This window comes from Acinonyx jubatus, chromosome B1 (assembly GCF_027475565.1).
Source record: "Acinonyx jubatus isolate Ajub_Pintada_27869175 chromosome B1, VMU_Ajub_asm_v1.0, whole genome shotgun sequence".
NCBI lineage: Eukaryota > Metazoa > Chordata > Mammalia > Carnivora > Felidae > Acinonyx > Acinonyx jubatus.
Window position 1 is genome coordinate 47,535,787 of NC_069382.1, and position 14,988 is coordinate 47,550,774.

General features: G+C 51.3%; 1 protein-coding gene across 8 annotated transcripts in view; it reads left to right on the forward strand.

Annotated features, from left to right (window-relative positions):
- PTK2B (protein tyrosine kinase 2 beta) overlaps positions 1 to 14,988 on the forward strand; it is a 125,410-nt gene that overhangs the window by 93,909 nt on the left and 16,513 nt on the right. For 6 of the 8 annotated variants that reach the window (XM_027070159.2, XM_053216633.1, XM_053216634.1 and 3 more), the window contains 19 exons: positions 329 to 416; positions 1,624 to 1,703; positions 3,827 to 3,889; positions 4,102 to 4,156; positions 4,599 to 4,739; positions 5,155 to 5,229; positions 5,841 to 5,942; positions 6,664 to 6,781; positions 7,332 to 7,371; positions 7,478 to 7,546; positions 7,795 to 7,841; positions 8,736 to 8,786; positions 9,269 to 9,366; positions 10,155 to 10,239; positions 10,480 to 10,580; positions 10,830 to 10,945; positions 12,669 to 12,769; positions 13,150 to 13,239; positions 14,126 to 14,330. In XM_027070159.2, the coding sequence (XP_026925960.1) occupies positions 329 to 416; positions 1,624 to 1,703; positions 3,827 to 3,889; positions 4,102 to 4,156; positions 4,599 to 4,739; positions 5,155 to 5,229; positions 5,841 to 5,942; positions 6,664 to 6,781; positions 7,332 to 7,371; positions 7,478 to 7,546; positions 7,795 to 7,841; positions 8,736 to 8,786; positions 9,269 to 9,366; positions 10,155 to 10,239; positions 10,480 to 10,580; positions 10,830 to 10,945; positions 12,669 to 12,769; positions 13,150 to 13,239; positions 14,126 to 14,330 (1,725 nt within the window). The remainder of the gene's footprint in view (positions 1 to 328; positions 417 to 1,623; positions 1,704 to 3,826; positions 3,890 to 4,101; positions 4,157 to 4,598; positions 4,740 to 5,154; positions 5,230 to 5,840; positions 5,943 to 6,663; positions 6,782 to 7,331; positions 7,372 to 7,477; positions 7,547 to 7,794; positions 7,842 to 8,735; positions 8,787 to 9,268; positions 9,367 to 10,154; positions 10,240 to 10,479; positions 10,581 to 10,829; positions 10,946 to 12,668; positions 12,770 to 13,149; positions 13,240 to 14,125; positions 14,331 to 14,988) is intronic. The other 2 variants (XM_027070174.2, XM_027070154.2) reach the window with 1 other exon arrangement.

Sequence of the window (14,988 nt, forward strand, 5' to 3'; positions counted from 1 at the left end):
AGGAACATCCCCAGACAGGATGCTCTTGGTGCTACGGAGAAGGAGGAACAGTAGGGCAGGGAAAATAGAAAACCAGGTCAAGGGCTGATCTGCAAACCTAAAGAAAACAATTGCCATGAGGGGGACAAGGTGGAGAGTCAGGACTAGTATAGACCACCACTTGCTTGTCACCTCTCTGTCCTCCATGGTCTTCCCACAGTCCTCCACCTGACCACAGAGGAGGGAAAGAAGAAACAACTCCTGAATGGGTGGCCATGAGCCTTATGGGCATACTCTTAAATGACAAGTTTCCCTAAGTCAACCAGAGAGTCTGAATTTCCTGTTGCAGGTATGACCTCCAAATCCGCTACTTACCAGAGGACTTCATGGAAAGCCTAAAAGAAGACAGGACAACGCTACTTTATTTTTACCAACAGGTAGAAGTATTTTTTTCTTCCTGTCCCCAGGGCCCTATTACTCATCCTTTCCTGGGGAGATAGAGAGACAAAGCCCAGATTTTGGAGGTCCCAATCTAGGAAACTTCTCTTGGGGACATGCCTTTGTCCCTAGGCAGCTGTTCCATCTTGGTTCTCTTATGGCTAATTAAGTGCTGGCTTACCCTGCCCCATATGTATAGCTACTTTTGGACTTTGCTGGTGGCTATTTACTTCTCAGGAGACCTGGTGACGGGCAGGCCGAGCAGGTACAAAGAGAATTGGTGGTCTTAGCACACAGACTCTGACATGCCTGGCTTCTGGCCAGTGCTGCCAGCTACTAACCTAGTATCCTCCTGGGGCTTAATGTAACTGACTGAAGCTATTTCCTTTTCTAGAAGATGGAGATGATAATAATAATACTTACTTTATAGGGTTGTTGTGAGGATCAAATGGTATCACTAGCAGGGTGCTGGTAAACCAGCTCTCTGAAGAAAAAAATCTCTGATTTATTGCACTTGCCAATTTCCATGGTGTAAATATTCCCCTATCATGGCATTTTTCAAGCTACCAATATGATATCATACAGCTTGCAAAACTTCAGAAAATTTAATAACTGGCTTTCATGAGCTGTTTGGAGCTGCTCCAACACACCACTGGCTGTAATAAATGTAAAGTGCTTAGCACAGGACTTGGCACAGAGTGCTAAGGATGTGTGAGAGGCCATCATTATTTTCTGTCTGGTTTCAGCTCTCACCTGTGTCTCCCTCTTGGTTTTCTGAAGACAAAGCTAGACTTTTATTGTGGAGTGAATGACATCTGTCACTAAGTACCAAAAAGACTTTGAATAAATGATTGACTCATCCCCAAATTCTATTTCTTTACCTCTAAAATGAAGAGTGGAAAGAGGAATCTGAACCCCAGCCTCATAAAGCCATAAGAAAATGTGTCTGAAACTGCTTCAAAAAACCTGAAGGCCTTGGCCTGTGGAGGCATGATTCTAGAGAATTCTAGAGGAAGAGGCAGAGCAAAGGGAGAGTCTCCCCCTCTGCTCTTCATCCACTACACATTTGTGCATGGTGGGCTGTGTGAGAGAGATAGCTCAGGGCAGCAGGATTGTGTTCAAAGCACCCACCATCTCTTGGAGCCTAAGGTCAGGGAAACAGGGAAGGAGGGCATGACTCTCAACCTTGGTCTTTCTCCCCACCAGCTACGGAATGACTACATGCAACGCTATGCCAGCAAGGTCAGCGAGGGCATGGCCCTGCAGCTGGGCTGCCTGGAGCTCAGGTATGTGGCCTCAAGGACCCTCCAGGGACTGGAGCTCTTAGCCAGCTTGGACTTGCCTCCAGGGTGGGAAACAAGAGTGGGTACATGAGAGCCATGGGGACAAGTGGTGGCTGACAGAGGGTAAGGCACTCACTGTCTGGTCCTTAGAAAAAAGAGCCAGCCCCATTTCTGGTCAGTGTCCCCTGCCTCCTTTGGCTGCTCTTCCCTCCAGGCTGTCTTTTTCTTCCACCTATCTGCCATTCAAGTGATTCAGTAAATGTTTCTTTGAGCACTAGGCAAAGTCCTGGGAGGTATTCGAATGTTGGGTTTCCACTGTGCTCTTCACTGTTGTGTCTTCAGCTCCAGTAGGAGCTGGGACACAGAGCCTGCTGTCTGGCATACTCTTCTCATTCTCTTTTCAACCTGGTAAACTCTTTTTTATTCTGGCAGCTTTAGAAAATTTACTGGGCCAGTGTTGCCTGTTCACCTTCTACATTCACAGAAAACCTCAGGACTCGCCTGTGAAAGGTCCATAACAAGCAGGATGGTGGCCATAGTTTCTTCCCACTGAGCCAACTCAAGGGCCTTTCCATCTTGAAGGCCCCTCTTCCTCATGCCCACCCCATCTACCTTACCCTGTATGGATCCTCTGTACTTAGGAATGAATGGCTCACATGCACTAGGTTGTGAAATCCTGTCAAATCCTTGAAATCAGCATTGGTGCTGCCTTCGCCTGGCACCAAATGAGAGCACAGTACATATTTGAATGAATGGACAACCCTGAAAGATCTAAAATCCTCTTCTCTGATGGGCATTTGCCAATTAAATAGGTGTGTACAGCAAGCCAGTTTGTTCAGCTATCTAGGAGTACATTTTGCAGCTCCCTCAAGCCAACGGGAATTGCTGGAGGCCGTGTTGCCTGTAATCCTCACTTCACAGGCTTGCTCTGAGGTTTTCTGTGAATGTGGGGGTCAAGCCCATAGCACTGGCTCAGAAAACCTTCTATTTATTTTATTTATTTATTTTTAATTTATTTTTGAGAGAGAGCGAACACAGATGGGGGAGGGGCAGAGAGTGAGGGGGAAAGAGGATCTGAAGCGGGCTCTGTGCTGACAGCAGCAAGTCAGATGCAGGGCTTGAACTCACAAACCAAACCTTGAGATCATGACCTGAGCAAAGTCGGCACCAGCTGAGCCATCCACTCACCCTTGGCTCAGAAAACTGTCTAAAGCTGCCATGATAGGCTGTGTGGAAATTTCGGATCTTAATCACCAGCACCTTCAGGTAGAAGTAGGAGGAAAATGACCTTGCGTCCAGGGAAGAATCCTGGATAGGCTCTTCACGTCCTACAACTGAATATCATTGCTGTTTACCTGTTGTTTGGTTTCCAAAGTACAGGTCTGCCTTAATCAGCTGGCATACTCCTCCAGGATCTGCTAGCCCACTCTGTCAGATACTCTATAGAGAGAAGTGAGTCAGGAAAGAACATTTGTCCTAGATTCCTGAGTTCCTTCCTTGTATCAACCTCCCAGGTTTCTCCATCTCAGCAATGGGACATTTGGTGCTAGATAATTTGTTTGGAAGGCCATTATGTGAATGGCAAGATACTTAACAGCGTTCCTGGCCTCTACACACTAGATGCTGGTGGGACCACCTTCCTCCCAACCTGATGTGACAACCAAAGATTTCCAGACATTGCCAAATATTTCCAGGCTGGAGAGGGAGGTGTAAAATTGCCCCTGGTTGAGAACTACTGAATTAATTCATTAGAGGGTCATATATATACTCGGCCACTAAATGCTAGGCCCTCCAACAATCCTCGTTGGCTGCATTGGGTCATTTGTTTTTAGAGGCCAAAGATAGAACCACCATTTTTCTCTTCTGCCCAACAACTGGGAGGTCCCAGAGCTGGGCTTCCCAAAGAACAGGGCTGGAGTCCTTCCTAGGAATGAAATTTGGGGGTTTTCTTTTTCTTCGTGGTTTTGTAAATATCAAATTTTTTCACTCTAATATTCTCCCTTCAATTGGTTACTACATTTGGCAGGGGAAAGGGAGCTTCTAGACCAATGTGTGGCTTTGGGTGACCCAACTCTGATGGCCTTGTTCTCCAACCATCAACCTCTCCATGACTTCTCTCTCTCCAGGCGGTTCTTCAAGGACATGCCCCACAATGCACTTGACAAAAAGTCCAACTTCGAGTTCCTGGAGTAAGTCCTGAAACTGGTCATTGCCTCTCCTCCCTTCCTTCCTCACTGCCCTGCTTCTCCTACTTGCTCCCTACCTTGTTCATCTCCATACCAAAGCCAGGCAGGACCCATCTTCCTGGTCCTCAGTCCATCATATCTCTTCCTGATTGGTCTGAAGTCCTGGGCTGGGGGTGAGGGGGAGTCAAATGCCACCTTTTCTCCTCTTCTTTCAGGAAAGAAGTAGGACTGGACCTGTTTTTCCCAAAGCAGATGCAGGAGAACTTAAAGGTGAGGAAACCACTGGGCAAGGGGCCCAGAGAGAACCCCTTTGTGCTGGTCTCTATGACTAGAGCCCAATGGCATTGGGTGGGGGATACTCAGGAAAGCCAGGGTATCTCTAGTGTCTTGGGCCATCTGGACATAGAACCACTAAAAATATCCAGTGGGCCCTTTCTGTGGCTGGGAATTAGGAAACCTGGCTCCAGTTCCACATCAGAGGCCAATTATCTTTGTGGCCTGGGGATGCTACCTCCCATGCCTCCATCCCAGGGCTCTGGTGAGCCTCCCTGGAGACAGTAGGTGTGTGGTTTAGTGAACAGATGGCTGCTGCTCTCATGGCAAAGGCCTGAGGACCACCCTACAGTAGCAGACAGGCTTTTGGTGAGATCAGGGAAGGAATCAGAGCTTGGAGGAGCAGGGCCGGCTCACCACTGACCATCTCCACCCCCAGCCCAAGCAGTTCCGGAAGATGATCCAGCAGACCTTCCAGCAGTATGCCTCGCTCAGGGAGGAGGAGTGCGTCATGAAGTTCTTCAACACCCTCGCGGGCTTTGCCAACATCGACCAGGAGACCTATCGCTGTGAACTCATTGTAATGACACATCCTCTTTATTCTCTCCCTGACCCAAATTCCAGGCCTCTCGGGAAAGGGGCCCACAAGGCCGACTTGGGGGCAAGAAGAGGCGTGTTGGCTCGAAGTAATACACACAAGCAAAGGTCCTCGAGCAACTGGGCCTTGCTGACATGCCCTAAAATGCAACTAATGTTAAACTGCTTGCCTGAGGAAGGGAACTGAAATCTTGGCTACAAATCTGGGAAGTGGGCAGAGTAGGCAGGGTATGGGGAGGAGGGGAGTCTGTATGGTAGGGTTTTGAGATTGAAGGAGCTGGAGGGCACAGGAGACAGAGTGGCCTGTGTCTAAATTAGTGAACTTTTTGTTTTTCAACTTTCTGAAATATGAGGGAGACAAACCTGAAGCAACAGTCCTCTCTCCTCTTTTATTCCAGCAAGGATGGAACATTACTGTGGACCTGGTCATCGGCCCGAAGGGCATCCGCCAGCTGACAAGTCAAGATGCAAAGGTAGAGAGAGACTGGGGGCAGGTTGCACCCACCCCTAGGCTGAGCAGTCTCCCCCTCTCTGCTGCCTCCTACCTTGTCCTGATTACCAGTCATCCCTGCCCCTTGCTGAGAGCAGAGAGGCCCTTGGTTTGAGTAGCTGTAGAGAGAGTGTTTGGGACATGGAGCAGACGGTTCTTTACTTCCCCGTGACTATCTCCTGCACCCTGGGTGGCAGGGTGGTGTGGTGGGGAGGAGAGGAGGGAAGGGCACTATCACTGCTCTTCTGGCTCAGATAAAAAAGTTGATCTTGCAATGGCAAGATGGGACAATCATTTTCTGGGAGGCAGAAGACCTGGGTCCAGTCCCGGCTCTATCACCAATTTGGCATATGACCGTGAGCAACTCCTGGCTCCCTAGACTCCTCTTCTCTTCTGCAAAGTGAGGAGCTTAGACCAGATGATCCCTTCTGCCTTAATAGTCTTTGATTCTCTCTTCACACCATAGAGAGACCTCCTTGCAGGTCTCTCCTCCATGCAGGACCTCCTTGCAGCTCCTCCCCCGCCATACTGACCAATCTTCAAGGCTTGATCCCAGGAGTGGGATGGTCTGAAGGGCCCCTTGCTTTCTTACAGCCCACCTGCCTAGCTGAATTCAAGCAGATCAAGTCCATCAGGTGCCTCCCACTGGAGGAAGGCCAGGCGGTACTACAGTTGGGCATTGAAGGTGCCCCCCAGGTGAGCGTCTCTGGACACCTGGAGGCTCTAAAACAAGGGGATGCAGCTACAGGTTGGGATTTCTTGCCCAGGCCAGCCTGGTTTCTGGGATCTCACTAAGAAAACTGCACCCATTGCTCAGACGTTATACCAGGCTGACAATAAAATTATAAGGGAGATGTATCAGGAAGCAAAGCTGTTTAAAAATGTCAAGAAATAAGTTGGAGGAGTTTTTAGGGTGGATGAAGTGACCGGAAATCAAGTCACAAATCAGAGATCTAACTCTGAACAAGTGAATGATGACTCAGTAACAGTACCTCTGGGAACCTGGGCTTTTTGTGGGTGGAATAATCAGAGAGAACTCAAACTACAAACTGATTGTCTATCTCTCCTTTCATCTGACTGTCCCCTATCCCACTCCCTCTTCTCCTAGTTTCTGCTCTTACCTATTGAGCACCTACTGGGTACAAGACATTATGCTACGCACTTAGAGACCAAAATAAGTCCTAGCAAAACTGGCCTTCCCAGGGTTTAATGTTGCCAGTGGGGAGGGGTGGCAGGAGCGCCCCCTGGTGGCTGTGGGGAATGCAATCCCTGGCAGAGGTGCTGAGGGACTCCCAGCAGGGGAACGAAGGGTGGCCTTGTCTGCTCCTTCTGAGTGTGCGGTTTCTTCTCCATTCCTGTGGGGCAGACTCTAGCCAAGGGTCTCAGGTCTCATACTTGGCTGGTCTCTTCTCTGCAGTCTTTGTCCATCAAAACCTCCTCTCTGGCAGAGGCCGAGAACATGGCTGACCTGGTGGATGGTTACTGCCGGCTTCAAGGGGAGCACAAAGGCTCTCTCATCATTCATCCCAAGAAAGGTGAGTTTCCATTTAAAGGCACACTGGCCCAATGGGCAGATGTGGCACAAGCCCTCAGTGGCAGAGCGAGAGAAGCTAAGCCATTGACCAGTATATGAACAAAGAGGCTTTGGAAGTGTGAGGAGGTGCTCACCCAACCCTCCTGGATACCCCCTGTGGACCGTCCTGGGTCCTTAGCTGCAGGCCCTGGCCAAAAGCAGCTTGGGGAGCTGGCATCAGGAGCAGAGATGTTTGTGGCCCCAGGAAGATCAAAGCTAGTGTTGGAACATGACTTGTCCCTCCTGTGAAGATGTGTCTATTTTGGGATCGGAAGCAGGGGTCCGAGCTGGAACACGTGGGTGGTGGCAGAAGGAAGGCTGAGAATTTCTTCTACTAAGAGCGTTCTAATTCAGGCCAAAGGCCTACTTAGCTTCCGCTCTGACTCTCAGAAGATACAGAATGGCGGGAAGGGGTCTCCCTTGTGTTGGCTCATAGGAGCAGTGAGGTCAGCCATCCATCTAGGACCCTGTGTCCCTGGCTCCAGCGCCCCCTCTTTCTGCCCTCTCCCCAGATGGTGAGAAGCGGAACAGCCTGCCCCAGATCCCCGTACTGTGAGTATAACAGAAAGGCAGCGAACAAGCCTTGCACTCAGCCTGTGTCTTCCTGGGAGAAGGCAGAACAAATAGGGAGGCCCCACCCATGGTTTCTGGTTTCCAGGACCCAGGGGAGAACACTGGAACCCCAGCACATCACAAGTGGCGATTTCTCGCCAGTAAACTTCACCCTGTAAGTTCTTGCTGGGGTAGTCCGGTGTCCTAATGCTACCGGCATCATCTTAGGGATGCTGCTGTCCTCCGGCAGCCTGGGCCATGCTCCCAGCCTGGTGTCATCAGGACAGCCTGCTCCTGCAGGCAGCCAGGGGGCACAGTGGGGCTGGCCTCTATGAGGGGTGGGCGAGAGAGGGTGGGCTTCCCGGGGGCCTGTTGCCAGGCTCTGAGTTCACCAGGCTCCTGCCTTCTCATCTCCTCCTACAGAAACCTGGAGGCGCAGCGGCCCCATCTCTCAGAGAGCTGCAGCATAGGTAAGCCGCCCGTCTGCCATTGTCCTCCTGTGCCAGAGCCTCCCTTCCACCTGCTCTTGTGACATTGTCAAAGATTCCCTCCAAGCTCCAGGAAAGCAGACTTCCCCTATGACTTCTCAATGATGGCTTCAAATGTCATGAATCCCAATAGCTAACATGTATTCAACAGTTAGTACATGGCACCGTGTTTGTCTTGGCTTGGGCTGTTATACTAAACGCCACAGCCTGGGGGCCTTCCCAGCAGACATGTGTTTCTCACAGTTCTGGAGACCGGAAGTCTAAGATCAAGGTGGTAGCAGGGCTAGGTCCTGGTGAGAACTGTCTTCCCGGCATGTGGACGGCCACCTTCTCCGTGTCCCCATATGGTGGATAAATGGAGAGCTCTAGTCTCTCTTCTTCTTATCAGAGAAGTAATCTCACCGTGGGGGTGCCATACTCCTGACCTCATCTCAACCTAGTCACCCCCAAAAGCCCCGCCTCCAAATACCTTCACACTGGCGGTCAGGGCTTCAACATAGGAATGGGTGGGGGGGACACAAACATCCAGTCCCTAACCTTGTTAAATATATAATAGGTATCATTTTATTGATCTTTATGGCATTCCCCAGAAACATTCATTTCACAGAAAGAAAAACAGATTAAGGGAGACTAACTAACTTGCTTTAAATGATGCAATCTGGCAGCAGTGAGCAGGGATTCAAGTCAAGGTGCCCTAGGTTCTGTGGCCATGCCGAAACCTGGGACAGAAGCCCCAGTTCTTGCCCGGCTCCCCTCCCCTCCCAGGGATGTCAGCCTTGGTTTTGCTGGCCTGCATGTGGGAGCCACGTGCCTGATTCCTGGCGGTGCCTGCTGAGGGTATCTTACCCATAGGATGTTCTCTTTCTGTCATTCCAGAATCAGACATCTATGCAGAGATTCCCGATGAGACCTTGCGAAGGCCCGGAGGTAGATCTCTGACCCTACCACAATGGCCACAGCCAGGGTCCTATGAAGTGACATTGTGGGGACACCACAGGGGACTTTCTTTCCTTCCTTTCCTGCATCTTCTCCCATGTGTGATTCAGACAGAGACAAACCTGAGTGAAACACCTTGGATTTGAAAGCTGAGATTATTGTTTTATTCCCACACTATTGACCTTTTGCGTGCCTGTGATGTGTGTGGGGATCCTAAGAATGTGAACATGGGACCTGGCCTGCAGAGAGAACAGGGTGATGATGGCTTTTCCCCAGGTCAGAGATAATGAAGCCTTCTAAAACTCCTTACCCAAGCCAACCCCTGGATCTTAGCTGAGATGTTGTTGAGAGGTCTGGCAATGCCTGGGTGGAAACGGAGCAGAGCCTGGCCTTGGGGCCTGCAAATATTCAGATTCCTAGGGGCACCAGTGGTTTCTGTGCCCTGAGACCATCTGTTCTTTCCATCTGCCCAGGCCCACAGTATGGCGTCACACGGGATGATGTAGTCCTGAATCGGATTCTTGGTGAAGGCTTTTTTGGGGAGGTCTACGAAGGTGTCTACACAAATCATGTAAGTTCCAGACTCTTCACTGACATTCCCTTCCTACTTTTCCATAGGACAAAGGGGAGGTCACGTATTGTGAGGTTGGAGCGGCCACCATGATGTGTGGCTCTGCATTCACTTGGCATTTGCAGTATTTCTGAAATCCCCAAGGAGTGCTGGAAGCAGAGTCATTTCCCAGAAGGATAGCAATCCCAGGGAGCAAAATGGAGGCAGGACCTGGTGAAGGGTTGGCCGAACCTTGGCAAGCAAAAACATGGGGAGGCGTGAGAAAACTCAGCTCTGAGAAGAGGAAGAGCAGGAGCTGAGGGAGGAGCTAGTCTTGAGGCTGCCAGTGGGTTGGGGCCCTGAAGAGAGTGGGGCCAAGGAAAAGAGGAAGCAGAAATGTAAAAGCCAACAACAAAGAGAGAGAAAGAGGCTTTGCATGCGATCTACACGTGACCACTACTGACATGGGGCAGAGCACAGGCCCTTAGCCTCAGTGTCCTGATCTAGATGGCCAGAGGCTCGGGTCTCAAAGGTTCTCTCTCGTCCTGACATACCCTGGTCAAGAAGTGAGGAAGTCAGGAGTGGAGAGAGGAGTGGAGAGAAGAGTGGGGGGTGGGGGGAAGAAGGAGGAAGGGGAGGACTGTGCCTTGCAGAGCCCCAGAGGCCCAGATGCTGTCTGTCTTCCCTCGGCTGTCAATCAAGCTTGTGGGACGACCATGGCAATGCCAGGAAGGGGACACTTTCTTCTGAGCACTGGGCCAGCCCAGAAGTGGGGGGCAGGGGCAACACTGAACAGAATTTCATTGCAGAAAGGGGAGAAAATCAACGTAGCTGTAAAAACCTGCAAGAAAGACTGCACTCTGGACAACAAGGAGAAGTTCTTGAGTGAGGCAGGTAGGTGTGCCCTGGAGAGTGACACAGCCCTGTGCATGAGAAAAGACCCCTGGGACCACACAGACCTGCAGGATGGGAGAGGGGCCTGGAAGCTGGGATGGGGAGGGTACGAACAGTGCAGGGACCTCCATTGGGAGGAGGGGTCTCACTCCCTGTTTCTCCTAGTTGGGACAGCACAGTGTGTTTCTCATATTGGACCTTAGCACCCCTCTGGCCCCTCCCTCTCACCCCCAATTTCAGTGATCATGAAGAATCTTGACCACCCTCATATTGTGAAGCTGATCGGCATCATTGAAGAGGAACCCACCTGGATCATCATGGAATTGTATCCCTATGGTGAGGTGAGCTGCAGGTGGGGGAAGTGGAACCCTGTGGTGACAGCTGGGCCACTGTTGAGCAGGGCCTGTGGGTGGGATGCATTTAGAACATGGGCCCTAAGCTCCCAGCTTCTGCCCTCTGTATTCAGCTGAAACAACCCATAGATCATTTGTAGAGAAAGTTTCTGGAACATCTTAGCAACCTAGGTTTGCCTGGGAAGAGCTTGGAGGCTACCTGCCGAGGTCTTGACAGCACTTTCCCTCTTCCTACAGCTGGGCCACTACCTAGAGCGAAACAAGAACTCCCTGAAGGTGCTCACTCTCGTCTTGTACTCCCTGCAGATTTGCAAGGCCATGGCCTATCTGGAGAGCATCAACTGTGTCCACAGGTGGGCTTGGGGAGGAAGCTGGTCTCTTTCGTATGACCCAGGGAGGCTGGGGTAATGCAGGACTTCGGAGTCACAGAGACGGAGATTGAAAGCCCAGCTTTGGTCCTCAATGCGACAACTTGAGCATCTTCTGGGAACCCATTTCCTCATCTGCAAAGTGAAATGGCGATATGTGTCTCACAGCGTTGCTATTAAGAGTAGTCTAAAGTGCTGGGCATCTGATTGTAACTCAGGGCATCTAGCCTGCTTCCCTGTGGGTTTTAAGAAATCGCTTCCCCACTTGCATGGAGCTTGCTTTCCTCAGGCTCACCTGCTTGGTGACACATGGCCCGGGCAGGGGACAGGACTTGGGCAGTGTCTGGAAGATCCTGAGGTCTGGGCCCTCCCCAGCCCAAGCAGCTGGCCCCGCACTGGTCCCCAGAACCCCTGAGCTGCCAAGTCCTAGTCTCCCTCTGGCTGTGGAGTGGCCCCTTCTCCACCCAGCTTTGTTCCTATTCCCTGAAAAGAAGGTCCCAACCAGGAGGGATATGATCCCCTGGAGGAGACAAAGGGGGGTGCTCTCAAAGCATTGGGGCGAGCAGGTGAATTCTTCAATCCCACACCATGAACGTGGGATACGTGGCCCGGTGGGTGTTACTGTGCAAAGCAAGGTGTGGGGATATAAACGTTCATTCATTCATTCCATTCACTCATTCAACACATATGGAACTTCTACCCTGTGCTTGCAGGCGCCGTCCTCGGCTCTGGGATGAAGTCGTAATTAAAACCGACAAAAATCCCTTTCCTTGTGGAGCTTACCTCATAGCATGAGGGGAAAATTCGAGATGTAAATAGTCATGGGGTGCAGGTGGTGGGGTAATGATTTGTTTCCTCTGTTTGTTTGGGTGAAGTCATCATGCTTTGGAATCAGCTTTACAGTAATAAAGACAAATGGTAGGGAACGGAGCCTGCCTGTGAGGAGCAAGCAGACAAGCCGGTTTGGGGTTAGAAATGATGCCAGGAACATGAGGTAAACTGAGTCAGTGAGTTCTCCCTGTGGAGGAGTGAGAGCTCAGCTCTGGGGTTAGGCTGCCTGGGCTGACCCCTTTTCGCACAGGGAACCTACTGGGCCAGCTCCTTCCACTCTCTGTGCCCCTGTCTCCCCCTCTGTGCCAGGGAGGCCTGCGGGTCTTCATGTCACAACACAGAGTGTTGTGTAAATGTGTAAAGCATTTGGGTGGTCTTGGCTGTCCTCGTGCTCCGTGAAGGGTATTTGCAAGCTGTTGCTTTCTGTCATGACAAAAGCCAACAGTCCTATGGAGTTGCAGAAATGGGAGAATAATTGTGATCAGGAAAGTTGCTTGAAGAACCAGCAGGGTGACTCCCTCCCTGGCAGGGGGCAGGATATAGCCAACAGGGCAAGAGTGTGGAGTAAGTCCTGGGACCTGAAATAAGCTTCACACTGGAGCCACGTGAGAAGGGGTGATGGGAGAGAAAGCTCAACAGGGAGATGGTGGAGGGCTTTGTGTGTGGCGGGACCTGAGGGCCAGTCTAGCCTCCCGCCTGAGCAGGGCTTCAGCAAGTCAACTCAGTGGGTCAGGGAAGGGCTGACCCATAGAAGTGGCCCTGTTCTGGTCCGGAGGCTGGGACTGTGGCCAGCACTCTTCCCCTTTATCTCTCTGTCTGTCCATCTGTCTGTCTCTGTCTCTCTGAAACATTCTGAACCTTCACACTTCTCTCCCAGGGACATCGCCGTGCGAAACATCCTGGTGGCCTCCCCTGAGTGTGTGAAGCTGGGGGACTTTGGCCTTTCCCGGTACATTGAGGATGAGGAATATTACAAAGGTGAGGGGAATTTGGCCTCTGCTTTGTCCCTGGAGAGGTCTCTGCAGCCAAAATAAAGGAAGAGAAAAGAAAAAAGAAAAGAAGAAAAGAAAAGAAAAGAAAAGAAAAAGACAGGAAAGAAAGAAAGAAAGAAAGAAAGAAAGAAAGAAAGAAAGAAAGAAAGAAAGAAAAGGGTAAAAAAGGAAAGGAAAGGGAAAAAAAGGAAAGGAAAGGGAAGAGAAGAAAAAGAAAAAAGAAAAAAAAAGAGAAAGAAAGAAAGAGACTACAGTTGGTCAAGCCCAGGCAGGCCAAGGGTCTCTGGAGAATAGGCTGTATTTCCGGATAATTCTGGCTCTTTCTTCCCTAAATAATCCCTGTTAAACCTCTTTGCCCACCCAAAGCCTCTGTGACTCGTCTCCCGATCAAGTGGATGTCCCCTGAGTCCATCAATTTCCGCCGCTTTACGACAGCCAGTGACGTCTGGATGTTTGGTGAGTGGAGTTTCAGCAGAGTGTGGGAAAGGGTTCTGATTCTCCCCTCCATGACCAGGCTATAAGGGGGTGCCGGGGGCAGGGGTCGGGACCCCCACCCCTGGGTTGCAAGGGTTCTCTGTTGCTGTAGCCCCTGAGAAGTCTCAGAAGTCCCACCACTAGTGGTGGGTTGGAGGCAACATGGGCTAAGGGCCTGCCTGGGCAGTATTGGTTCATCTTCCCGAAAAAGGCTTGAGGGGAGCATGCACTCCACCGACCAGCCCTGGGGACTGATGTGGGGACGCTCTGGAGGGCATCCTCAAAGCCAAACTCTGAGGTTTGTTCTCAGAAGGAGGAAAAGGGAGAGGTAAGAACAAGACCAGGTGATAGATGGACAGACCCTTACAGAGCACACAGCCACATAGATTTTCCCTCTCGGTTCTCCATAGCCAGCCCAATAAATCTCATTATTATTATTATTATTCCCATTTTCCAGATAAGGAAACTGAGGCTCAGCAGGCCAGGGGCTTGCCCATGATCGTGTAGGCAGCAAGTGTTGGTGCTAGGCTTCAAACACCAGCTTTCGAATAGAGGCTTCACTCCCTCCTATGAGAAGGACTGGTGGAGTCCCAATGACATGCCTTTGACTGCCCCCTCCTCCTGGCCCCACAAAACCTAATAGCTTCATCGGAACGGGGTGTAGGGAGGCGAGCCGTAGTTCACTTGCAGATGCTGGTGATGGGTCCCTCCATGGACCACCACGGTGAGCCCCCAGGGATGCTAGAGGGGGAAGCTAGGGAACACGGGAGGTCTGATTGCCACAGTTTTCCCTGAGGAGGGTGCACTGGCCTCTCCACACATGAGTCCTCCCCAGAGCAGGTCCTGAGCCCTCTCCTCCTGCCCTCAGCTGTATGCATGTGGGAGATCCTGAGCTTTGGCAAGCAGCCCTTCTTCTGGCTGGAGAACAAGGACGTCATCGGGGTGCTCGAGAAGGGGGACCGGCTACCCAAGCCCGACCTCTGCCCACCTGTTCTCTACACCCTCATGACTCGCTGCTGGGACTACGACCCCAGTGAGCGGCCCCGCTTCACTGAGCTCGTGTGCAACCTCAGGTGACCATGGAGCAGGGGTGGGGGGCTGCAGGCGCAGGGCCCCCAGAGAGCCAGTCTCCTCTAGAGCCCTTCTTACAATGTATTTCTTTAAACAACATGCAGTTGGCCACCTTACGGATGAGAGAATTCAGGTTCAGTGGCAGTGGCGGGTGGGGCTGGGACTTGCCACCAGGACCTCCCCTCTGACCATCACGGAGTCACGCATCCAAGTGGAAATGACTGGTGCTCCCAGCAGAAGCATGGTGCAGTACCTGTTACAGAGACTCAGCAGCTTGCCAGAGGCCAGGGGAGGGAAACTGAGTTCACCATCAGACACAGTGAGCCTGGGTAAGCCTCACCATCTCGATATGTCTCAACCTCAAGCTCCTAGTAAGTGCTCCAAAAATATTTTTTAGGTTAGAACCCAAAGTCTGAACCAGACTTTCACTGACATACCTGTGCTCTTTACAAAGACATGGGGTGTGCCCTACAGGAGGCCCAGCTCGGGCATGCAACCCGCACCCCCAGCAGCACCCTGTGCCTCTCCTCTGCATTTGATTGTTCCTCCCAGATAGTAGAGAAGGCAGTGATTGATTTTTGACTGTTAAGACAGTGACCCACGGGTCGCCTCTCCCTTCTAAATGGAGCATTGGCAGCCTGGAGGTCTGATCTCTCACCC